Source organism: Nicrophorus vespilloides, unplaced genomic scaffold (genome assembly GCF_001412225.1).
Source record: "Nicrophorus vespilloides isolate i.1.1-1 unplaced genomic scaffold, Nicve_v1.0, whole genome shotgun sequence".
Lineage (NCBI taxonomy): Eukaryota > Metazoa > Arthropoda > Insecta > Coleoptera > Silphidae > Nicrophorus > Nicrophorus vespilloides.
Genome location: NW_017099866.1, coordinates 45,034 through 67,704, shown reverse-complemented (window position 1 = coordinate 67,704; position 22,671 = coordinate 45,034). Strand labels below are relative to the sequence as shown.

Here is a 22,671-nt window from a genome sequence, read left to right as displayed (position 1 = left end):
GTTTTTAATAACGTAAACCAATGCTAAAAATAACAATAAAAATAAATATGCTCAAGGCTTCCGCGAATACAGATGCCACGGTATGGTCCACAACTGCAGTATGCCTTCTGCGCTCCCAACTATAACAGTATTGATGCGTCTCGAGTTGATTTCCATGAGATTCATGACGGATTTCTCATACTTCTCGTCGATGCTGTAATCCACAGACTTCCCTTTCAAAACGTCGAAGATCTCGATGAAACCGGCGACACCGCATGCGGCCAACAGCTTTTCCTCATGCGGAATCCAGGCCACGTTCTTTATTGGACTCTCGATGAAAATTACTTGGGCAGCCTCTTCCTAAAAGTGAACGCGGTTAAATTCCTATTCCAAATCAATTCTTTCTCGTACCTGATTGAGAACGTAGATGCGTATTTCACCATCTGATCCGTTAGTCATAAACATTTCCCTGCGGTTCGGGGAGAAGAGGATCGTGGTAATTTCGCCCTCGTGTGCTGTATAGTACTTATACACGGGGTCCGATATTGGGCAGTCGCCGGCGGACCCTTTTATGGTCTTAGTTCCAAGCATTGAGCAGCGAGCCACTAATCCACCCTCTGCCGCGACCACGAACATGTGCGGCTCGAATTTGGAGAAATCGAAGCCGATCACCCCTCTATCTACCTTCCTCGCAATATCTAGCGGTAGCTCGCTCTTCCTTTGTAATCTTCCAAAAAGCGGAGACTTTATTTTATATCTAGAAATTAATTATATATAAGAATCATGGTATTTCATTTCATTTTCACATAAATTAAATGTCGTATTTGTTGCCCTATTTTGAAATATCGGCCTTCTAATTATATAATTATACAAATAAAATATATTTATATAAAAAATTAAATAGTTAATATTTTTGTTTTATTATTATTAATATTGTAGTAAATGAAACTGTTTAATTTTGTTTTTGATTGCTGCAATAAAAATTATTAATAAAATTAAAAAATATCAACTTTTATTTTATTAAAATTTTGTATTTCTGCGTTTTATGATTTTAAGTAAATTAGAAATTCATGAAACTATAATAATAATATATTTTGTGTACTATGAAATTATAGAAACGTATTAAAAAATGAGTAATATTTCTCTGTTTAATTCATTTGGTATTTTCCAAGAAGTTTCAGAAAATATTAGAAGATCGATTTTGAATTTATAATGAAGTATGTCAACAAAGCATATTTTAGAACATTTACAAATACGCCGACAAAAGCAAATTCTTCATTCTTCAATTCATATCACATATTCCTTTAAAACGCAGAAAAAAAATGTGATGGTCACAAATGTTATTATTTTTCCTTTTTAACTTATTTGGTTACTTGAATTGAGTTGATCTTAAAATGAAAAAAATAAATGGACGGAAAACAATAATACTTTATAAAAAGTTCTCTCAGAGTGGGCCCCGTTCTGTTGTTACTCCACCCATTTGAATGGACAAGCAACCCCAACATTTCTTTGCTATGACCAATACCAGAAACATTCCAAGGCACAGGTCAAATTTCCTACCCTACCCAAGAGTCGTCAATGGCTTACCGAAACATGTCCGGTGATACTTTCTATCACGGATCCGAGGACCTTCCTCAGGGACAAATTGAGTTATAAAGACTCTGTATGTTTCCCCGAAAGTCAGGTATGAGAGAACCTATAGGCAACAACATATACACTCATTATATACTAAACCCTAAATATATTTAGTGTAGACGTAAGATTTCAACGAGTTTTTAAACTATTATCAATTATTATTTAAGAAAACTAAGCTAAAAATCTAATTTTATATAATTTTTATAAAAAATATGTAGATCAACAATCATCTAATCAAAGTTATATGTAGTTTATAAACTTCTTTGATAAAGTGACAATTTTGTACAATTAGATGTACCATATGTAGTCATTTATAAATAATGACCCATTTTATATTATTTTACATACTTATCTTTGATATCCAAAGAATTGGTGGTCGAATTGAATCTCCATAAATTCAAGAATCCATCCAAACTGGAGGTGGCAAGAAGCGGGTTTGATGTCAAATCAATATCGTTAACCCATGAAATTTGCGTTACAATTTCTTCGTGTGCATTAACTTTGAGCACTACGCTTTCTTCAAGTTGAATGTTCCATAGCAATATCTCCCCAGAACGACTACCTCCAGCAAGGAGGGCCGTAATAGTTGGGTGGAATCTCAAAGTAGTAACGCAAGCCGAAGCATGGAGAATTTTTTGTGGAGCGTCCGGTAATAAATCTTCCCTAAAATGTTGCAGTTAGTACCTTTTTATGAAATCTTCAAATATATTGTTGGACCTGTTCAATGTGTATACGTTCACAGTTCCCTTATGATGGCACCAAGATTGGTGCTCGTAAGTACTTGAGATAGCAATAGAATTCCCGGTGGAATTCCAACACATTGCGCAAATCTGTAGATTCTATACGAAACTATCATCGATTAAAAAAAAATGTACATATCACAATTTAAATACTTCGTTAGATATTCTGATTTCCTGCAGTAACTTGACCTTGATGTCCGTCTTATCTTCAGCAAAGGCCCGTCTCTTCACATCCATCATTGTTACAGAATCGTCCAAAGCTTCTTGCATCTTTGGATACATCTTCGATAGGAAATCGGCCAACTTCTGTTCATCGTACTCTACAGGTTTCGACTCTGGTTCATCTGTTTGTATCTAAATCATATAGAGTAAATTTAAAATATCTAATGCAAGTACTAATATTTACCTCAATTTCTTTCGTTTCTTGAGTATTCATAGCAACATCATTAGGCTTCATTTCATTTGTTTGAGAATAGTTCTCGGTAGAAATGCTAAACAATAACAATTTACATTAACCAATGTTCATGAGCTATAGTCGCCTGTATTACGAAAATCCAATACGAAAAAGTTGGTTCAAATCCCAGAAACCAACAAAAAATTGTGAGCGTCGATAAACCCGAAAGGGGTAGTAAAAGGGCCAAATAGATTTTTCAATAATAATTGATATAAATCTCTTTAATTATAAAAAAAAATGTTCATGACAAACGGAGTTATTACCTTTTCAACTTCCAGCGCGACTCGAACCCTACGCATTCGTTCTCTTTCTTTTGAAACATGATATAAAGAAAAAAATACGTAAATGTTTAGAACCTTTCAGCTTTCAGATTCTTAAAATGCCAAACACAAATCGGCCAACTAATTTGTTATTTGTTTTGATTCATCGGTTACTAATGGTTACAGAATTATGAGGAATTCATTGTAAATAAAGAATATAATATTTCGTAAGTTTAAATAAATAGTAGATGTTAAATTGTAATATAATAAAATCTATATTAAATAATTATAATTTTTGTATAATAGTTTATGTATTCATGCCATCTATTAATAACTTACTGTACCATTATTTGAATGAATAACCTCAAAATTGATTGAAATTAATGAAGATTACTTATAAAAATCTATTGATAACAGTAATTTATAGTATATAGTTATTTATATTCTATAATTAATAGAATCAGGTATGAATGAAAAATGCATGGAATTAGCTGCACAATTGGTGCCAAAGACTTTTGTAAAGGTTGCCAAAGATGCTTCACATTCCAGGGAAAAGCAAATAGAAAATCTTCTAATTCATGTAAGAAGTAATATAATAATTTTGCTTTTTTTTTAAACTTTGTTTAACCAATAGAAAAAAATTCCAGAGGAAGGTTGGGATGATATTAGCATTGAGTTGTTATTGAGCCAATTAGCTCTTATGGACAGTAACAATTTTATGGGAAATTGTGGTTTAGGGGAGAGAGAGGCCAGAGTTGCTTCTAGTTTAGTGGCCAGGAGACACTACAACTTTGGTCATGGCATAGGCAGATCAGGAGATCTAAATGAACCACAACCAAAGGCTGCTGGATCCAGTTTGATGTATAAATTGACAAACAGATTTCTCGAAGATCTATTCAAGCTAATGGGTACTAAATATTATGACATAAACTTTGAACTTATTAATGATGAATTAAAATTTCTAAAGGAATTCAGTCAACTGTGAGATGTATCTTAGTGCCTTTAGCTACAGGTATGAGTTTAGTGCTTAGCATGATGGCTCTGAAAAGTAGTAGGCCTGGAGCTGATGTAGTTATTTGGTCTAGAATTGACCAAAAATCTTGTTTCAAGAGTATTTCTAGTGCAGGTAAACTGATTACGTTTGATATATCTCTAATTAAGTTTATTTGTTTATTTTTATAGGATGTAGGGCTATTGTTGTTGATACTAAACGCAATGGTGATCAATTGGAGACCGATGTGGAAGGTATCTTGAAGAAGATAAAAGAAGTCGGAGCCAATAAAGTTTTATGCGTGATGACTACCACCGCATGCTTCGCGCCTAGGGCTTGCGATAACATCGAAGAAGTCGCCAAATTGTGCAAGCAATTCGACGTACCACACCTTATCAACAACGCCTACGGACTTCAAGACAAATCCGTTATGTGCAGGATTCAGAAGGCCCAAAGGTATACCGAAATATTGTTATTCTTCTATCAATGATATACGTACTGTTAATTTAGAGTTGGAAGGGTTGATTTGCTGGTTCAAAGCACGGACAAGAACCTTATGGTGCCAGTAGGTGGCGCGATAATTGCTAGTTTTGACGAGGACTTACTGCAGACTGTCTCTAAGTGCTATCCAGGTATTACATTTATTGATCGTTAATTTGATAATGTTTAGTTTCTGTTAGGCAGAGCCTCGGGTAGTCCTATCATGGATGTGTTTATAACATTGCTGCATTTGGGTAAGAGTGGGTACTTGAAGTTGGTGGAAGAGCGAGTGGAAAAGTTTAAATTGCTATCGGAGAAGTTGCGGGAAATTGCCGCTGGTATCGGGGAGCGGCTGTTGGAAAGTCCACAGAATCCTATCTCTATGGCAATGTCCATGTCAAAATTACCAGCAGATGAATTGAGAAGTTACGGCGCCAAGTTATATATTAGGAGTGTTTCTGGGACGAGGGTCATCGATCTGATGGAGCATAAGATCATTTGTGGACAAGAGTTTAAATGTAGCAGCTGGATCTAATAGTTGTTTCGATATTTAACTCGCATAATTTCAGCCTGGGGATCAAGCACGAATGACTACGATGTACCCTATATGACCGCAGCAGCCGCTATCGGTGTCACCGATGATGATATAGATTTATTCATGAAAAGGATGAAAAAAATATTTGGTAAAAATCAATAAGAATTAATTTAAGGAGTTATTCTGAAGCTACTACTGAATAAACTATTTTTTATATATTTTAGTTAAAATCTAATTTAAAGGTGATGCGTTTCCTATTATGGATATCGGTGATTGATAGAGATATTGTCTGGGTGTTGAGTAAAAAAACACTAATTCGATAGTAAGTAGTATAATCGGCAGAGCGCGCTATAGATGTTAGACATGGTAACAGTGGTCTCGTCAATGACGCAGAGAGCAATATATGCAACCGATCATCCTTCCAGTATCTGAGGTTTATATAATACACCGACATCTGTCAATTCCCGTTACTAGTGTAGCGGACGCGAGTACGGTCACGTTCCGCGGAGCTCTAGGTTCTCGGTGAGAAAAAAGGTTAGAAAACTAAGTGACAATGAAATAAATAGGACACCTCTGACTTTGACGCGAGTAAAGTCAGGGAGTGTAATTATCCGGGTATGTACTAACATGTGTTACAAAATTTTAGGATGGTGGTCTGATCGTAGACAGCGACGACGGCAGCCGCACACATAAATTTCAAAGCGCCGATTCCTCTGTGACCATTGTGAAGTAAAGGGCTATTAAGATCAACTCAGGAGAGCGGTTCGATTGACAATATGCCCAGGTACTTCGAGAGCACGACAGTGTTCAATTTTTCATGGGAGCAAGTGGCACAGGCCTTCTGGAGGCGATACCCAAATCCCAATAGGTGAGTGCGCCGCACAGCGAGCTACACAAACAACCTCTTCAGTTATGTAACCTAGACGACCTCAACGTCGGTTTGTTTACCAGTTTCGAATAACAATCGATTCGCTTCCAAAGCCAACCTGAAATTACCTTTGCCATGGACTTGTTTCGTTCTGGAATCCACTTCCCCTGTCAAATAAACAAAATATATTTATATATACATATTCGATAAAATTTAATTGCATGTCTATAGATTACTTCATTGCATTAATACATTGTGAAAACATGGGTGTGTTTATTCTACTTATCGCTAGTAATGGCTTTCATAATTATTTCAATATTACGTAAAATCTTTAATTATTGTATTTTGAATAAGTCAAAATAATGGAATTATAGTATCAAGTTTATAATAGTTAGCATATTCTTTAGATTTACAATATTAGTTAGTTTTGCATTGATATTTACTATTTGGGTTCTTCAAATACAACTTATATAAATAATACGTATATTTAAACGTATTTGATAACATAGTAATAATATGACATGTATTTTTATTTCATTTATGCTTTCAATACCATGTTCACTATTTTTAAAATCAAATTAAAATATTTTTGGTAACTATTCTATTAAATTGCGACTTTCGCTTGATCGCGAGTACTCAAAGAAACTAATTGTTTCAAATGTGATGAAGAACCAAACAAAAAATTTAATTTTAATAGATCATGTAAGTTTTTTTTACAAAATTAAATATGAAATAGCAAATTTATTGATTTTCAATATATTATCAACGTATTATCGTAGTAACATATATTTGCAAAATTGAGGCTAATTATATTTTAAAATGTATATGCGTATGACAATTTCTTTAAAAATGCATTTTTATCGCTTTAAATACATGTTGTTCATTGCCGACGATTGCTTCCACGGTAATTGAAAATGTAGCTACCATATTCATGTTTACTTTGTCGTATACCAAAAGTGTTTTACGAATACTTTTGGTCTTTGCGAATTCAAGATAAATAGAATAATACTCTAAATCTTTTTACTTTACGGCAAACTTGGCAAGGAGAATTTGTTTTGCAGTTCACCAAATAAATGATTTGTTCGAGGAATAAATCATTAATATCATAAACAATGATAAAATATAAATGATGAAACGAACGTGTGTTGTAGTTAAAAAAATATAAAATATTAGTCATGTTTACATAACACATTATTTAAGAAGCCGAATATACGTACATTCTATTCTCAATAAATGGATTAATATATGAAAAATCATATAATTACATAAGATTTTGTAATATAGTTTCACAAGCTTTGTATTATTCTTATGTTTTTACATAATATTTGAGCAATTTTTTTTAATAAAAAATATTGTGAATTACTTCACTTTCGCAACGTCATAAAGGGTAACATAATAATTATTGCATTGTCAACTTATTAATAATTTCTGGGCGAAAAGACTTAGGCCGATAATTTCTTTAAAATTAGATTTCACTGAATATTATATTTATATTAGTTATTATAAGATAAGAAATAATTGAAGGTAAATATGGTTTACGTTCACTACATGTGTTTAAAAATCCAAAATAGTTATTCGAAATTCCTTGGGATAAACACGAAGAAATGGTTTCCTTCTTTACTTATATTATTCTTTATTTAAATTTCACTTTTACTCAGCTATGTTATTAAAAAGTTAAGGTTACCAAAAAATTGGCAAAAATTTGCAATATTTTAAATTTAATGAGATTCTACAGTTTTATATTTTTTGAATAATGAATTGAGGAACAATACTTAATATTTATCGTTTATTAATTCTGTTGACATGTAATTTTAATTTTATTATTCTTTTTATTATATTAAAATAACTTTTGTATATAAAGTACAATATATCCTTTAGTTTCTTGTTTCTTTATTGATGAATTTTTGTTTTCAGTAAACATGTGCTGACGGAAGATACTATATCTCGGGAGGTACGTGGAGATCAGTTGGTGTCTAAAAGACTTTTACGGAAGACGAACGCTCTCCCAAAATGGGCAGAACGGTTCATCAATACGAAGCATGTGTACATCATGGAAGAGTCCTCGGTGGATCCGAAGAACAAAGTGTTAGTGACATACACGCGAAACTTAGGTTTCGCCAAAGTTATGGTAAGTAACACCTACTACCATTTGAAATTTCCTTCATAATGTGTGTGTAATTTCAGAGTGTAACTGAAAAGGTAGTGTATAGGGAGAGCGAGAATCAGCCTGGACATACTGTTGCTGTCCGATCGGCGTGGATAGATTCGCAAGTGAGGGGATTCAGCAAAGCCATCTGCGCTTTCGGTTACGAGCGTTTCAAAAAGAATTGCCACAAAATGGTAATGACAATTTTAATAACTCAATGCACAGATTTGTGTAAATCTAAAGTTTGTTTTTTTTAGGCCGGCGGATTTAATCATGTTCTTATGAGCATGTACCCGGTGCACCAACACCTTACAAATCACGCGACGGCAGCCGCCTCCGCCAAAAACAAGCTGAAAGACGCCGCGAAGAACGCGTCAGAACTGGCCAAAGCAAAAGCTGCCCCAATCTACGCCTCCCTACATCCCAACCAATCGTAGATACTGTTTTACAATATGTGTTTATTTCTTATATATTCTCTCGTTATTACGTTGCTAAATGATTCCATTTCAATGATATTCCACACAATTTACATCGAGTATTCACTGCGACACATCGCATCGCGCCTTACCGCTACCGCAGGGCGGAAAATCAATAATATTAATAAATGGCAATAATTAATCAATCGGTCTTATAATTAAGGATGCGTCTATTTCTTTTATGTCGCTGTAATTTGTATTGAATTGTTCACTTGGATTGTATAAACACAATGGGCCACAAATATCGAAATCATTCATCCTCGTTATAATTATGTTTAAATGCAATTAGGGAGCGGTTATCTTTTTATTGTTCTATAATTATTATAAATTTAACCGTTCAGGTATTATTTTACACTGTAATTTAGGCAGCAAGGAATTTTTTTTCGTTTTTTTAACAAATATTCATATATGCATACATTGATTAGCCAGTCTCATTATTGATGTACGTAATGGGTTCTTAAATGGTTTCATTTTTTATGCAAGTACGTACTAATTTATCACGTACTTTCGTTTTCAAGGTTAAATCGATATAGCATTTAAAAAGTCCTCTAGTCTTAGTTTATGAATCTAGTTTGTAATTAAAAATAATAATAGTAATAAACAGTTTATAATTTTGATATTGCTATTGCTTTATGTACTTAACTTAATATCAATGGAAGCTTAATTTAAAAATTGAATCGTTCTAACTTCAATTTTTGACATTTATCAAATTCCGTGTGAATCTTATATACCAAGATTCTGAAGGATCTGCTCATTTTACATATTGTCTTTATATATTAGATATATACGTTATAATTAATTGGTAACTGTTTTAAGTTTCACCAACGTCTATAAACACGCAAATTATAAACATCAAGTACAAGCACATTTTAGAAACGCCTGTTAAGATCTGTTTACCACAAATACAGATCTCTTATGTATCTTGCAATTCAAGTTTGTAAAATAACAAAAATGTAAGTTCCTATAAAGCAATTTTTTTCTATATAAAATATTGTTGAATTCTTATTATTTTTGATACTCATATTCCATCCACACCAACATTGTTGTATTAATTTAATACTTTGGCTATCTTCAATATTTTATGTCGATACGTTTTTGAACCGATCTTTAATTTCATTTCAATTGGCATTCTGATCATTTGAAATGAGATGCAGATACTATTACTGTTGATCCTTGGCATTTCGACACTCGGTTATGTCTTTCCATTTATAAGTCTATGACGTCTGATCATTGATTATGGCTTCATTGTCCTTCCCCAATGCCGAAACCATATTTAACGTATCGTCATGAAAATCGATCATTGTAATAATGCTTCAAATTATTATCAATTCAGTACACATTTAGATCCATATTTTCACCTCTTTATTCTATTCATTTTTATATAATAACTTCTTTGGAAATGATAGATGTTTATTTGATGTTATTTTTTTATTTTTGTTAATAGTTAATTATTTAAGGAATGTATGAAAATAATCTCATTTCTCGCGCTGCAAGTTGATGGGGACACGATGATACGCGTTGCTGAGGACTCCACGAAGGTTCCATATGTTCTTGAAACTCTCCGGTTGCGTGTTGTAGTTTGAATCGACGGCTTTGGCCCAAAGCTCTACCTGCAAGTCCCAACAACGTTTACCAAGTCACGTCACATCTATTAATACGCTTACGTTCTCCGTTCCATCCGGAATGGGAATCTTGGCGGTCCACAAAGTCCAAGCCCAATGTTGAGGAGGGTCATTTGAATCTTGGCCGTCGAAGGTGGCGACATGCCAGGTATCCCCACCGTCCGCTGTTACATCGACTCGGACTATTTTCATGCCGCCCCCGGACCAAGCGTATCCTAATCACCAAAATCATTTAAATGCATCATAGCTTCAAAAAAAGCAATAGGTTATTTATACCTTGCACAGTTATGTGACCATCTACGACGGTGACTGTTTGATTAGCTATTGGTTTACAAATCGAGGAAATAACAGGTAACTCCTGGATAGCCGGCGATTTGGTGAAGTCCACCGTGTCCCAATCGGTGCTTGGCGAGAATCCCTTGTAATCATTTTGCTGCCAATGTGAATCGCTCTCCTCAGACGATAAAAATATTCTTCCTGAAACAGCAGTTCTTGAATTAGGAAAACTTGCTCCTGAAATCCTAACCTAGCCATTTAACGTTCCTAGCACCAACTACACCGGGTACTATAGCTCTAATTGGGTAGCCGTGATCGCGAGGAATTGGCACTCCGTTCATCTCGTAAGCCAAGATCACCTCGCCTCTTTTATCAACGCCCTTCCAACTGGGAATCGAAGCCCCATAGGGTTTACTCGTAGGATCAGTGTCCAATCCCTCAAACTGAAATCAATAAATTAGGATATTATTGTTAATACAATACCAATCGTCATCCTCTTACATGAATATGTTTGTATTCGTCCGAATCCACATCATAACCAGCGGCTGTTAAAACATCCCTCAATTTGGCTCCAGTCCACTGGGCATTACCAATAGCCGCGTTTCCCCAACCTAAACCTTTAACCGCCTTAATCTTAGTCATTTCTGTTCTTCTATTACCGGCACACATAATCGACATGGTCACTGTGTGCTTTGGAAACTTCTTGATATCATCCAAAGACAGAATTACGGTTTTCGTTTTTCCTTCAAATTCTATTTCCAGTTCGTATGTTTCAGGGTCAATTTCTGGCACCGGCAAATGATTTCTCACGTAGAATAAATCGCTAAAGCATTATAATAATGATTATATAAAATCAATAATAATTATTTGAGAGTTTTACTTGGGTGTAATGAAATTGTCCACCAAAATCGAAGAGGGAGGTTCCGCATTGAAAGGTTTCACTGATGCTGGTTTCAAGATCTTATGCCTTTTAGGGTCGTTATGGTATGGATCTGACATATCCTTTATAGCTTCTTTGGCGTCCTCCTCGGAGAGGTTACCGATACGCATCGACTCCAGAATTTCGTAGACGAAATTGCTCTTGTGTACTCCATAAAGCATCCAAAAAGGCTCCACTGAACTACCTGCAGCAAGAAGAATCTGCTCACCGCCAGGATGTTCCGTCACGAACTTCGTTATATCGTATACACCTTGTTTGAATGTTACCCATATTCGAGTTTCACTAAATAGTATAAAAAAGTACATTTATTGTATTTTCCATAACTCACAATTCGATATACAATGGAAACTCGCTTAAAATTCTTAAAAAAAGACTGAAAAATGGAACACATTATCGTATATTACATTAGATTATATGTGAAAATATGATTCATTATAGGAGTAAAAATCCGGAAATTTTGGAGCGAATTATGCTCGTTAAGCGAGGTTCTACTGTATTTGTTAATAAAGAATTATATATTTTCAAAATAATAATTATCCTTATTGCAACAGTCAAATAAAATAAACATTCAGAACAATAATAATGAAACAAAATATATTCAGTGCTGTAAAAATGCTTTCTGCTCGTTCAAAATTCATTAACCATCAGTTTTAACAATTAATTACTTTATTATATTTATAAATAAACAAATGAAGAAGATATACATATTAAACATTAATTCATAGTATTCAAATCAAAGAAAAACATTTATTTATCTTTTGATAATATCGTTAACATTTAGAGTTGTTATTAAAGACGAATATAAAAATGTATGTTATATAAACATAATTATATTATTATTTTATATTATCTATCCAATGCGGGTATATAGATAAATTTCTGTTATTCAATTCAAAAGAAAGTTTGTATAAATGACCAGTTTTAAATGACCTAAATACATTAAATAAACCAATAATTATAATAACTAATTATTTACTAAATTTAATTATGTAACTTCAAGAATGTTTCTTATCATTTTTACCCTAACTTTGAAAACAAAAGTCCAATTCTGGAATTACTTTTTTGAGTAAAAAAAAAAACTCTATTTTTTATATAACTATCAAAGGTGGTAAATATTTAAAATGCGATATAAGTAATAAGGTGAAATGAAAAGCGTAGTTTCAATAATTGTGTCATGCAATATTCAACGAGAGCTGAATAGATAATCAGTAAATGGAAATCACGATCGAAGAAGCTTTAAATATTTAATATAGTAACTGCAGCATATATATTTCTAATAAAACTGAAAATTAGATCTTTTTACCAAATAAAAAAACTCGTAGTAAATAATAAATGTAATTAACAAAAATATGGATTTAGCATACAAATTTGAATAAATATATAGTGACTTACAAAATAGAGATTTTTTGAAAAAAAAAATGTATTAAACATAAAATAATGCTGTGTAAAGTTTAATTATTGGCAAAAATTACGTAAGAAAATGGTCAAGGCAAGCATCAATGTCCAATTTATATTTATAGAATGTATTGATTTTACATTAACGCATGTAATTAAATTGTATGATATTGCTCAGTTCATTCATTATTTGAATACAGTAGAACCTCGCTTAACAAGTTTAATCCGTTCCAAAATTTCCGGATTTTTACTCGTTAAGCGAGGTTCTACTGTACATTAACATTTTCGAATATATTTTTTTGCCACTTTGAAATTAAATTGTTTTTTATTTTAAATGAATCTTTTTCATTGAAATATGTCAGTGTGCTACGCAACGCGAGAAAAACAATGAAATTACATAATACGCATAGATTTTGCGACGGGTAGCAACGCCGGTTGCAATCTTTTTTTAACCAGTTAATTTTAAATCAAAATAACTTACACTGATGCATGCTTTGCTACTTCATCCAGGGTATAACTTGGTAAACCATCCACAAACTTCCCGGGCTCAATAGCGACCTCATCGTTCTTTGCTTCCTTTAGGAACACCCTATTCTTGTTCCTCTCTACAAAAAACTGTAGATTATTATACAACTTTCGAAAACCACGGTAAATATTTACCATAAACTTCGTATGCCAACCAAGTGGCTGCTGCCGAGCTGATCGCGATGTTCTGTGCCGAATTCCATTTTCTGCCTTCTTCGTATCCGTTTCCACCTGCGGTGGATATACTCTTGGCCGACTGGCTCAGGACAGTCCTGTGCGCTAACCTAAACCGCGTAAATCTGAAGTAACAAAACACAATTGGTTTATAGTTTCAGTTTACAATTAGATGAAAATGTAGTTTTATCCTTACCCCTTGAAGGCTGCCTTCATTTTTACTCCAAAAAAACTCTACAATCTCTCACGGCACACGTTTTGGGACTGTTTATTTTGATAAGACGATGATAATATCTGACCTTTATGCAGTAACATATTATATGTAGAAATAACAGCTGCAAATAGAAAGTTTTGATTGTTCTAGGATTATTTGACCATATAATTCTTACCAATTAGTGTTAAATCTTTGACATCGTTAAGTAACATCACGATGTTCAATTGTTTAATATGTAAATGTACCTGAAGCATTTTGTTGCTATTTTTTGTGATCTAATTGCACTTGATTCAATTTTTGCAATGTAGACCAGTGGCGTACCTTGTTTATGGATTTATGGATTCGAATATAAATTACTTTGGGGAATTACTCCGAAATTGCAAAGGTTGTTTTAAATGGTTAATTATTAATTGCCGTTGATATATATTAATTGTTTAAACTCATAGAATTGATTATATTCGAAATATATTGGTTGTGTTTGAACGCAGCCAACTTCAGGTAGGTTACGGATTCTCCTGTCAATTGAATGTCACGCTTTGGTGCGTGCTTCATACAATACTCATCACCTGTGATTTAAAATAATTCGTCACGTAAATATACGATGGGCTCAGAATGGCAACGGATTTAGCCCTTATCAAAATCATTTATATAATGTCGATAACCTGCAGCCGTTTAGGATGGGTGGCTGCATAGGAATAACGCGCAGTAGAAGTGGAGCCATTGACGACTCCTCGGGGTCGATATCGAGACCCAATTCAGGTAATAGCAGTAATAATAATAATTATGCAGCGATGGTTGAAGCAACGAAATGAATATCGAAATGATCTGCAGGAAGTAACCGTAAGAATCACCCCCTGTGCCATGAGACTATTAGATGGAAATCGGACGTGCCGTTGACGGAGGGCCAATTGCGTAGCAAGAGGGACGAGTTCTGGGACACTGCTCCAGCCTTCGACGGCCGCAAGGAAATCTGGGACGCACTCAGGGCGGCCGCCGTCGCCGCGGAGACAACAGACTATGAGCTTGCCCAGGCCATCCTTGATGGAGCCAGTGTCTCTGTACCTCATGGCTACCTGACTGAGTGCTATGACGAATTAGGTGCTAGGTATCTGGTTCCTATATACTGCCTCAGTTATCCCATAAACATTGTCAAGGAGGACAATGGTCGAGACTCCCCTGCCGAATACTCAGAGCCAGTTGATGGTGGCACAGAGACCACAATCAAGCTGAGACTCTCCAATAACTGCCTAGACATCAAGTTGAGTGTCTACACCACAGACACAATTAGTATGTGCAAAAAGAAACTTCAGGTGAGCTCAAACTCTTTCAATTTTTGTTGTTTGTGCATAAATTTGATGGAAATTGATAAAAAGATATTTATAGGATTTGCACTATCATCAATGTATACCATAAACAAGTTCAAAAGTGAATACAAAATTATCAAAATCTACATTAAATGTGGAATTATCAATAAGTAAACATTGTTTCTTCCACCAATTTTGTTGCAGTGCAGAGATGTGAGAGTATATTTCATAACTTCAATTATGATTTATTCATATATATTTTAATAGTTTTACTAATAACTAGCAAAATTGTGCAGAGTAAAAACTAGGACAAAGATTTTTTTTTTCAGTTAAGATGAATTGAGCATATTTTACTATGGCCTTTCACTATGAATGTCTTTTAATACTTTAATCTTTTAGAGTATTTTTTTTAAATTTCTTTCATTGATTCTGGGTTTTCCATGTACTATGGACTTGTTTGCTGTAACATTTTTTATTTTGTTTACAACTGTGATAAGAAACAGTAATTGATCACAACTTAAATATTTATTAATATTTAATTAATTTTATTTTAGCGACATTTAAGGTTCTTAGCAAAGCTTTTAATGTAATTAATATTAATTTCTTTTTACAGATGAAATGTTTGGCAACGCCTCTAACCATTAAATAATTCACTACTATAACTCAAGATTAACTAATAAAATATTTTTCTCTCATTGAAAATAGCATGCTCATTGCCAGTTTAATTAAAGAAAATTTATATCAATATGGATAAAGATAATTAAGATTCATAAGGATTTCTTTGTTGTTGAAGAATTCATGAAAATTTGGCTAAAAATGATATAATTTGCGCAAGTGATAGAAAGACAAATATTTAATGTATTCTTATGGTTCCTATTACTAAGAAGTTGATCAGTCGTCTTTGCAAAATAAATTATATATAATTAATATAGTAATATATATTGATGATGTTTTCCAGAGTCAAGAGGGAATCGAGTCATCGAGACAGCGATGGTTCTTCGGAGGTAAACTACTGGGGGATAAGCTGCACATCGAGGAAGCCAAAATTCCCTCTGGATATATAGTTCAAGTAATCGTAAACACAGAACTGTCGATGCCGTCATGAAATTTCCTAAACGATCCTAGCTTGCGCGGTAATTATTATTTAACGACAAACAAATTAGCCAGCAAACAAAGCCTCTTCGGCATCAACACGACAAAGATAAAGCAAATCACTTTCTTTATATTTTATTCTATCTTTATGTTCACAAGCGCATATCTACCTACTAATTTCAATGAATTGAAATTCAAATAATATTCATAATAAACATATATATTTGATGTATATCGCGAAATGAATTCTATGATTTATTTACTAGTCTTAAGTGTTTTGATAATAATGAAATAATCGCAGGTGCATTTATCATAACATAATATTTATATCTTATTAAAACTGACACTACACCGGATTAACGACAACGTTTTCTTTTACACGACTGAGTTTTTTTTTGTGAGCTTTAAATCTTTTGAGAAAGGATGTGCGCCATCAGGTACCACGGGGAACCGGCAAATTTCGTGCAATGTTTACAAACAATCTGTTGTTGTTTTATGTAATTTGTATATTGTCATAGTTTATATATCGATATGTACAGTATTTTGGAAAAAGAAAACGCGATTGAATCCAAAGCACCATATCACGCGCACTCAGGATGATGCTGTTAACAAATTATTCCTTGTGGACGAAACTGTAAATAAAACCAAACCGAAGCAAGAACCTGGAGACACGAGGTGATTTTCTTTTTCTATTGCATATGTGTATATATTTATTGCTAGCACGAAAAACGTTTTGGAGATTGCGATGGGCTCTTTATTTTTATATACGTGTAATAACGGTATGTTATGGAGTGCAAAGGATTGGCCTTTTTATATTATTTCTTCTGCTCTTAAGAAGACAGTCCGTGCGTTACTTACACACTTAGTTAGTGACATATCAAAACAGGGATTGGTTTTAGACGCAACGTTGTTTTTTTTACAAACAAATAAAAAATAGAACATTTGTGATACTAACTGAGACGGACAAAAAATATATATGTAAAAAAAGAGGTGGTTTTTAACGTGGAGGCGGCGTTAGTAGGAATAGTATAAAGAGGGTAATCATATTTTAATACTCACCGATGTAATGTAATATAATTTGTAAGACTGTAATGAAATGTAATTACAAATAAAACAAACATAATGAAAGAGATTATCGTACGGACACGTGACTAACCATCCTGTATAAAATCAAATAATTTGCTCCCTGCTAATCATTCCGAGATGTTACTTCTCGTACTGTTGTTCGTTGCCTTGGTTTCCGGTGAGTTGAAGCATGAATTACTTTTGAGGTTTATGTTTAATTATTGTTATGATAATCAGGGTGCACTATTGATGTAAGAGTAGACATTGAGAAGCCACAAGTTCTTATTCTTAAACCCGGAATGAACCATGGTAATGACGCTTTCTATTGGCCGACGAATGCATCTCACATTGATATCAATCAGCGGCAAGTGGCTGTTCTTGCCTGCCCCGGAAGTAATTTAATCATCAACAACATTTCTCAAAATTATACGCAGGTGGACGCAAAATGTTTGAAAAACAAAAATTTCAATATATTAGGGAAGACTGTCCAATTCAATGCTATCAATTGCACCGAAAACACTACATTTACAGCGAGGTATACCGGAAATTCCTGCTTGAATGTGCATAGGGAGATAGAGGCCGGATTTGAATTGGAGGGTGGAAGATTTTTGAGGCAGATTGCCATGTGCTTTGACAGTGTTAATCAGGACACGCTGTATTCCGTGTATAATCTGACTATGTATAATGGCAATCGCCAGAAACCGACGAGGAGAGAATTCGAGGAGGGCAACTTTTACAATGTGGGACCTTCCAAAGTGAATAACTTATACAAACGCAATATGCAGAGAAAGACGATTAACAATTTGCTTGGCCTCCCACTAAACTCTACCAAGTACATTGATCAATCCAACGACAACTTCCTGTCTCGCGGACATATGACGGCAAACGCAGATTTCGTATACAATCCTCAGCAGAATATCACGTTCTACTTCGTTAACGTTGCTCCTCAGTGGATGACATTAAACGGATACAATTGGAAATATTTGGAAAAGGACGTTCGCGCCTACGCAGCCAATAACAAATTGGATCTGGTTGTCTACACCGGAGTGCACGGGGTTTCCACACTTCCGCACGATATAACAGGAACTCCTACTCGGCTCTACCTTTACGTGAATGGCAATGATAGGGGTCTGGCGGTTCCTCAGGTTTATTGGAAGGTACTTTACAATCAGAAAACCAAAGCAGGCGTGGCTTTCGTTGGCTTAAACAATCCATACGACACAAATACTAGGAACTACATATTCTGCAAGGACATTTGCTCCATGATCAATTGGCTTACGTGGGATCGCTTCAACATCACGCATGGCTACGGCTACTGTTGCGATGTTAACGATCTGAGGAATACTATTACAAATATACCGAAATTTGATGTTATTTCCATATTGATATAAATCCATGTTGATAATACATTTTTTATAACATTTTGAGTAAATAAATAAAATATAAATAGCATGTTTATTGAAAACGGTGAAAATAACCAATGTCTATTGGAATAAATCAATATCCTAATCAATAATATTATTTTATTCTTTATAAATTGCTTCTTCTTATTAAAAAAGCGTATGCATTTTATAACATAAATTGTTTAGCAAATAACGGACAACATGATCAAGTACAATATACAAAATATAAATCTAAAATAACTTCTGCGATATAGTGTATAATAATTATTTTAAAATTAGTAAATATTTTGAATTCTGTTTCTTGCAAACAATTAGTAATAGTAAATATTGAGAAAACTTTTTAAGCTTTTTTGTAATGGGTACTTCAAAATAATAATACAAAAGGAACAGTTAATAATTCCGGTTGATCTATAGCGAGTACTCAAATTTGTGGTATGTTCCTGTATTCTAAATTGACGCACAAAAATAAACTTTGACGCCATATCATCCCAATGTAGATTATGATCTAATTGACACGGACATCTGATTGTGCGATCAACATTATCTTGAATTAATCAAAAACATGTAGGTGAAGTGGCGATTACATTTTGCTCAGGATATATAAACTGGGTCGACTGGATCAATTTTTGTGTTTTCCGAGATGGCTCGTTCTTTGATTGTGCTGCTGCTGGTTGCGTCTGTAACGCAATTTACTTCAGCCAAGTCTTTATTTTCTGGTAAAATCAACGTTGTGATCTTTTCTGTCCTCGATAAAACGAATAAAAATTTTAGGATGCACGGTGGCCGTTAATGGTGGTTTGGGTAAACCAGAAACTCTGATCTTAAAACCCGGAGAGCAAGACGGAAATGATGCTTTCTACTGGCCGACTAATGACGATGAGATCCAGTTTAACGATGGAGATGTCGCGGTGCTTGCATGCCCTGGCGGTGAATTGATCGTAAAGGGTACGAAGACAAAGGAGTCTCAAGCGGAGGCTAAATGTTCAGGAAAGTCTTTCACCATTCTGGGCAAATCGGTGGCTTTCAAGGATATCAAATGCTCGAGGACTCCATTCCACAACGCGAGGTACACCGGTCAATCCTGTTTGGGAAAGCATAAGGAAATCGAAGCTGGATTCGAGTTGGAGGACGGACGTTTCTTGAAGCAGATTAGTATTTGCTTCGATGACGTGATGCAAAGCAGCCTGTACTCCAGGTACAATTTGACTAAAAACATCGAAGGCTACCAGAGTGGATACCCTAGGCCAGATTTCGTTGAGGAAGATTTCTACAATGTTGGTTCAGCAAGTGTTAATTCGTTGTACAGTCGCAACAACCAGAGGAAGACAATAAACGCTTTGGTAGGTCTTCCCGCTTCTTCCTACAAATACGTGAGCAGCTCAAACGATTACTTCCTATCCAGAGGACATCTGACTGCCAAAGCTGATTTTGTTTACGGTATTCAACACCGTGTCACCTTCTACTACGTAAACGTAGCTCCGCAATGGCAGACTTTCAACGGACGCAACTGGAACACCCTCGAGATGGATGTTAGGGATTATGCTGGCAGCAAGGATTTGGATTTGGTGGTCTACACGGGCACTCATGGAATCTCAACTCTGCCGCACGAGGAGACCGGTGAGCAAACGGAACTCTTCTTGTACGTCGATGGGAAAGAGCACGGAATCCCCGTGCCACAGCTTTATTGGAAGGTTGTCCACAATCCGCAGACTAAAGCCGCTGTAGCCTTCGTTGGTATCAATAATCCCTACGATAAGAATGTCGAAGACGATATGTTCTGCACGAGTATTTGCGACAAGATCGACTGGGTCAACTGGAAGAACAACGATATCCAGATGGGCTACGGCTACTGCTGCGACGTAAACGAACTCAGGAAAACCATCATTAACATTCCAGATTTCGAAGTCACCTCTATATTAATTTAAAATAAACACGCAAAGTGATTTTAATTTCTGTAAATAATATATATATTATAAAGCATTGTGAGTTATTTGTATTAAGACACTACAGAATATATTTTTATTTCGTTTACGGCCTTACGGTATATACGGTTGTCGTTAACTAACTTCAGTAAGCTTGCGACCATTTTGATTTTTGCGACGTACGTTTGCGTTACGGCTAACGATATTCAAACAATCGAAATTTATTAACACTTAAACTTGAACGTATAATATGGACCTAGAGAAGCTGATATTGCTAGTTAGACAGAATGAGTGCATCTACAATAGTCAACACTCCAATCACAAGAATACAGAGGAGAAGGAGGCAATCTGGAATAATATAGCTATATGTATGGGATATACAGGTGAGTCAATTTATAATTTAAAAATAAAACAAATAATTTGATTTGGTTATCAGTTCGTGATTGTATGAGGGCATGGAGGAATTTGAGGGAAAGGTTTGGAAGGGAACGGAGGATCTGTTCCAATGGAGACTCAATGTGGCACCTGTATGAATCAATGAAATTCCTCGAGTCAATTGTCAAGAGAAGAAGGTGATAGTTAGGAAAGATTTAATAAATGAATGCTATTTAATTTCATTTGTTTATAGGCGTTATGGACAAGCTGTTTATGAGAGCAAGTTTATGGAGGAAAAAACTGACATGAAAATAGATATTTTTGAGGAACCAATCTCTTCACCTCAACTTTTCATGAATGCTAGTGATTTGATGAGAAATGATATAACTAAAGATCCATCATCAAATAGCAATAACAACCATTTTGATGCTGCTGAGGTAACAAATTCATCAGAATCAAAAGAAATTATGTACACCTTGGAGAAACAGGAGGCAGAATCAAGCGATTTTGTATTTGGGAAGTATGTGGCTCTGAGACTGAGGGAAATGACTCCAAGGAGTAGGAGGAGGGCCAAACAAATCATATGGGAGGCACTGGAATGTTAAGCTATTATAAATTCTATTATTTATTACTTAAGTAAATTCGCTATTCTAATAATTTTATATATTGATATAATGCTTCTATAATTTGTTATCTTCTTTATAAGCAGTTAAATTATATAATTTATGGTTAAAATAAAGAATGAAATGAACTTTCTTCAAATTATTAAGATAGTCCTCAACTTACATTTCATATCAAAACCGTGATAAGATTATATATGGAAAAAAGTATTTTGATTATTTCTTCATATTTTTTATAATACCTTTAAAGAGGTATTACAGGAGACAACCCCGCAGTTTACAATGTAAGGGAAAAATGTATAGGAACAGGTCGCGTATTTTTAACCGAGAGCAACCAAATCCTTGGAGGCATATACTCAACTATTTGCCGCCTCCGATGCACCTGAACCATCTGAAGTTTGTAAGCTTTTTCCATCTGTTTGCTATCACCTTCTCAAAGCTCTAGAATTTCAGGAAGAGATTACAGAGCCTAAGCTTCCTTTATATTTGACTATTAAGAAATTGATTCGCGTGAAGCATATCAACGATTTACTTGATCCAAACGTTGACTATACCAACGACCATCCAGAAAACCATTTGAAGATGAAGGATGAATGTGATCCAATTAACATATATTTTGATGGTAAACAAGTTCAATCTGTTTGGCGTTGATCAATAATCAAATTCAAATATTAAAAAAAAATGTTTTTTTAGATACTCAAAAATATATACATCCGTCGATCAAATCGTATCACCAAACACCAATGGAAGGTAAACACATTGTCGTGTCCCAGGGTTAATAAATCCTTGGACACCGTGGATTATCTCGTAGTTATGTCGTTGCGGAGTCTTGGAGGGTTTTATGAATATTAAATGCAATATTCTTAATTTAGATTTATTGTATACATCGTAGTTTTATTGAGAAGTCAACTAAACAATAGTTGATCTCAGGTATTATTAACTAAGAGTTACATTCTCCTCTTAAGTTAGTGTTTATGAAGTAAGTGCTCTTCCTTGGACTCTCCAAGTAAGACCATGTTCTTCGTTGGACCCTCTTACTCTTAGACTAACTTCCAGACTGTCCTCCAGACTCTCTTCCAGACTCTCCTTCAGACCCTCCTCCAGACTCTCCTCCAGACTGACTTTGTATTACACAAACATCCTATTTTATAGTAGTCAATTAGCATAGTGGGAGTACAAT

At 34.6% G+C, this 22,671-nt stretch overlaps 7 protein-coding genes across 10 annotated transcripts; 5 read left to right on the top strand and 2 right to left on the bottom strand.

Moving 5' to 3' along the window:
- Positions 1-31: 31 nt before the first annotated feature.
- LOC108565899 (WD repeat-containing protein 34-like) lies at positions 32-2,839 on the bottom strand. Its single transcript, XM_017925579.1, has 6 exons — positions 2,761-2,839; positions 2,508-2,708; positions 2,332-2,453; positions 1,963-2,277; positions 391-736; positions 32-339 (listed from the first exon to the last, which is right to left on the bottom strand). Exons 1-6 carry the CDS (start codon positions 2,809-2,811, stop codon positions 52-54), a joined length of 1,323 nt encoding a protein of 440 aa, XP_017781068.1. The 5' UTR covers positions 2,812-2,839; the 3' UTR covers positions 32-51.
- Positions 2,840-3,507: 668 nt separating this feature from the next.
- On the top strand, positions 3,508-5,292 carry LOC108565896 (O-phosphoseryl-tRNA(Sec) selenium transferase). Of its 4 annotated transcripts, none has more exons than XM_017925575.1 (7): positions 3,508-3,655; positions 3,716-3,976; positions 4,036-4,194; positions 4,251-4,515; positions 4,570-4,691; positions 4,740-5,057; positions 5,109-5,292. In XM_017925575.1, the coding sequence occupies exons 1-7, from the start codon at positions 3,535-3,537 to the stop codon at positions 5,234-5,236; spliced, it is 1,374 nt and encodes a 457-aa protein (XP_017781064.1). In that variant the 5' UTR covers positions 3,508-3,534; the 3' UTR covers positions 5,237-5,292. The 4 variants fall into 4 exon arrangements, with proteins under 4 accessions (XP_017781064.1, XP_017781065.1, XP_017781063.1 ...); XM_017925576.1 differs by having other exon boundaries at positions 3,509-3,648; positions 3,703-3,976; positions 4,036-4,080; XM_017925574.1 differs by having other exon boundaries at positions 3,509-3,648; positions 3,703-3,976; positions 5,109-5,291.
- A 63-nt stretch (positions 5,293-5,355) lies between these two features.
- Positions 5,356-9,179, top strand: LOC108565900 (protein preli-like). Its single transcript, XM_017925581.1, has 5 exons — positions 5,356-5,608; positions 5,721-5,942; positions 7,857-8,070; positions 8,127-8,282; positions 8,346-9,179. The coding sequence occupies exons 2-5, from the start codon at positions 5,851-5,853 to the stop codon at positions 8,523-8,525; spliced, it is 642 nt and encodes a 213-aa protein (XP_017781070.1). The 5' UTR covers positions 5,356-5,608; positions 5,721-5,850; the 3' UTR covers positions 8,526-9,179.
- Positions 9,180-9,909: 730 nt separating this feature from the next.
- On the bottom strand, positions 9,910-14,060 carry LOC108565892 (probable sulfite oxidase, mitochondrial). Its single transcript, XM_017925569.1, has 10 exons — positions 13,886-14,060; positions 13,693-13,831; positions 13,458-13,621; positions 13,279-13,402; positions 11,343-11,684; positions 10,964-11,285; positions 10,713-10,905; positions 10,463-10,663; positions 10,229-10,401; positions 9,910-10,174 (listed from the first exon to the last, which is right to left on the bottom strand). Exons 2-10 carry the CDS (start codon positions 13,710-13,712, stop codon positions 10,040-10,042), a joined length of 1,674 nt encoding a protein of 557 aa, XP_017781058.1. The 5' UTR covers positions 13,713-13,831; positions 13,886-14,060; the 3' UTR covers positions 9,910-10,039.
- A 168-nt stretch (positions 14,061-14,228) lies between these two features.
- LOC108565893 (ubiquitin domain-containing protein 2) lies at positions 14,229-16,346 on the top strand. Its single transcript, XM_017925570.1, has 3 exons — positions 14,229-14,469; positions 14,542-15,020; positions 15,973-16,346. The coding sequence occupies exons 1-3, from the start codon at positions 14,388-14,390 to the stop codon at positions 16,117-16,119; spliced, it is 708 nt and encodes a 235-aa protein (XP_017781059.1). The 5' UTR covers positions 14,229-14,387; the 3' UTR covers positions 16,120-16,346.
- Positions 16,347-17,265: 919 nt separating this feature from the next.
- Positions 17,266-20,570, top strand: LOC108565885. The gene is made up of 4 exons (XM_017925559.1): positions 17,266-17,349; positions 17,409-18,545; positions 19,177-19,290; positions 19,346-20,570. Exons 1-4 carry the CDS (start codon positions 17,310-17,312, stop codon positions 20,497-20,499), a joined length of 2,445 nt encoding a protein of 814 aa, XP_017781048.1. The 5' UTR covers positions 17,266-17,309; the 3' UTR covers positions 20,500-20,570.
- Positions 20,571-20,650: 80 nt separating this feature from the next.
- On the top strand, positions 20,651-21,532 carry LOC108565894 (transcription factor Adf-1-like). The gene is made up of 3 exons (XM_017925571.1): positions 20,651-20,879; positions 20,933-21,068; positions 21,125-21,532. The coding sequence occupies exons 1-3, from the start codon at positions 20,747-20,749 to the stop codon at positions 21,474-21,476; spliced, it is 621 nt and encodes a 206-aa protein (XP_017781060.1). The 5' UTR covers positions 20,651-20,746; the 3' UTR covers positions 21,477-21,532.
- The last annotated feature ends 1,139 nt before the right edge of the window (positions 21,533-22,671 follow it).

Bases quoted from the DNA above. Each gene is read 5' to 3' on its own strand.
- LOC108565899 (XM_017925579.1), bottom strand. From the start codon at position 2,811: ATGAAGCCTAATGATGTTGCTATGAATACTCAAGAAACGAAAGAAATT. The intron at 2,709-2,760 runs GTAAATATTAGT...TATATGATTTAG, and splicing joins AAGAAACGAAAGAAATTGAG to ATACAAACAGATGAACCAGA. The intron at 2,454-2,507 runs GTATTTAAATTG...AGTTTCGTATAG, and splicing joins AAATCAGAATATCTAACGAA to AATCTACAGATTTGCGCAAT.
- LOC108565893 (XM_017925570.1), top strand. From the start codon at position 14,388: ATGGGTGGCTGCATAGGAATAACGCGCAGTAGAAGTGGAGCCATTGAC. The intron at 14,470-14,541 runs GTAATAGCAGTA...AATGATCTGCAG, and splicing joins GATATCGAGACCCAATTCAG to GAAGTAACCGTAAGAATCAC. The intron at 15,021-15,972 runs GTGAGCTCAAAC...GATGTTTTCCAG, and splicing joins TGTGCAAAAAGAAACTTCAG to AGTCAAGAGGGAATCGAGTC.
- LOC108565894 (XM_017925571.1), top strand. From the start codon at position 20,747: ATGGACCTAGAGAAGCTGATATTGCTAGTTAGACAGAATGAGTGCATC. The intron at 20,880-20,932 runs GTGAGTCAATTT...TTTGGTTATCAG, and splicing joins TATATGTATGGGATATACAG to TTCGTGATTGTATGAGGGCA. The intron at 21,069-21,124 runs GTGATAGTTAGG...ATTTGTTTATAG, and splicing joins TCAATTGTCAAGAGAAGAAG to GCGTTATGGACAAGCTGTTT.
- LOC108565900 (XM_017925581.1), top strand. From the start codon at position 5,851: ATGCCCAGGTACTTCGAGAGCACGACAGTGTTCAATTTTTCATGGGAG. The intron at 5,943-7,856 runs GTGAGTGCGCCG...TTTTGTTTTCAG, and splicing joins CGATACCCAAATCCCAATAG to TAAACATGTGCTGACGGAAG. The intron at 8,071-8,126 runs GTAAGTAACACC...GTGTAATTTCAG, and splicing joins TAGGTTTCGCCAAAGTTATG to AGTGTAACTGAAAAGGTAGT.
- LOC108565896 (XM_017925574.1), top strand. From the start codon at position 3,535: ATGAATGAAAAATGCATGGAATTAGCTGCACAATTGGTGCCAAAGACT. The intron at 3,649-3,702 runs GTAAGAAGTAAT...TTTAACCAATAG, and splicing joins TAGAAAATCTTCTAATTCAT to AAAAAAATTCCAGAGGAAGG. The intron at 4,516-4,569 runs GTATACCGAAAT...CTGTTAATTTAG, and splicing joins AGGATTCAGAAGGCCCAAAG to AGTTGGAAGGGTTGATTTGC.
- LOC108565892 (XM_017925569.1), bottom strand. From the start codon at position 13,712: ATGAAGGCAGCCTTCAAGGG. The intron at 13,622-13,692 runs GTAAGGATAAAA...TTGTTACTTCAG, and splicing joins ATGAAGGCAGCCTTCAAGGG to ATTTACGCGGTTTAGGTTAG. The intron at 11,286-11,342 runs GTAAAACTCTCA...ATAATGCTTTAG, and splicing joins GACAATTTCATTACACCCAA to CGATTTATTCTACGTGAGAA.
- LOC108565885 (XM_017925559.1), top strand. From the start codon at position 17,310: ATGTTACTTCTCGTACTGTTGTTCGTTGCCTTGGTTTCCG. The intron at 17,350-17,408 runs GTGAGTTGAAGC...TATGATAATCAG, and splicing joins GTTCGTTGCCTTGGTTTCCG to GGTGCACTATTGATGTAAGA. The intron at 18,546-19,176 runs TTTCCATATTGA...CTCAGGATATAT, and splicing joins TATACCGAAATTTGATGTTA to AAACTGGGTCGACTGGATCA.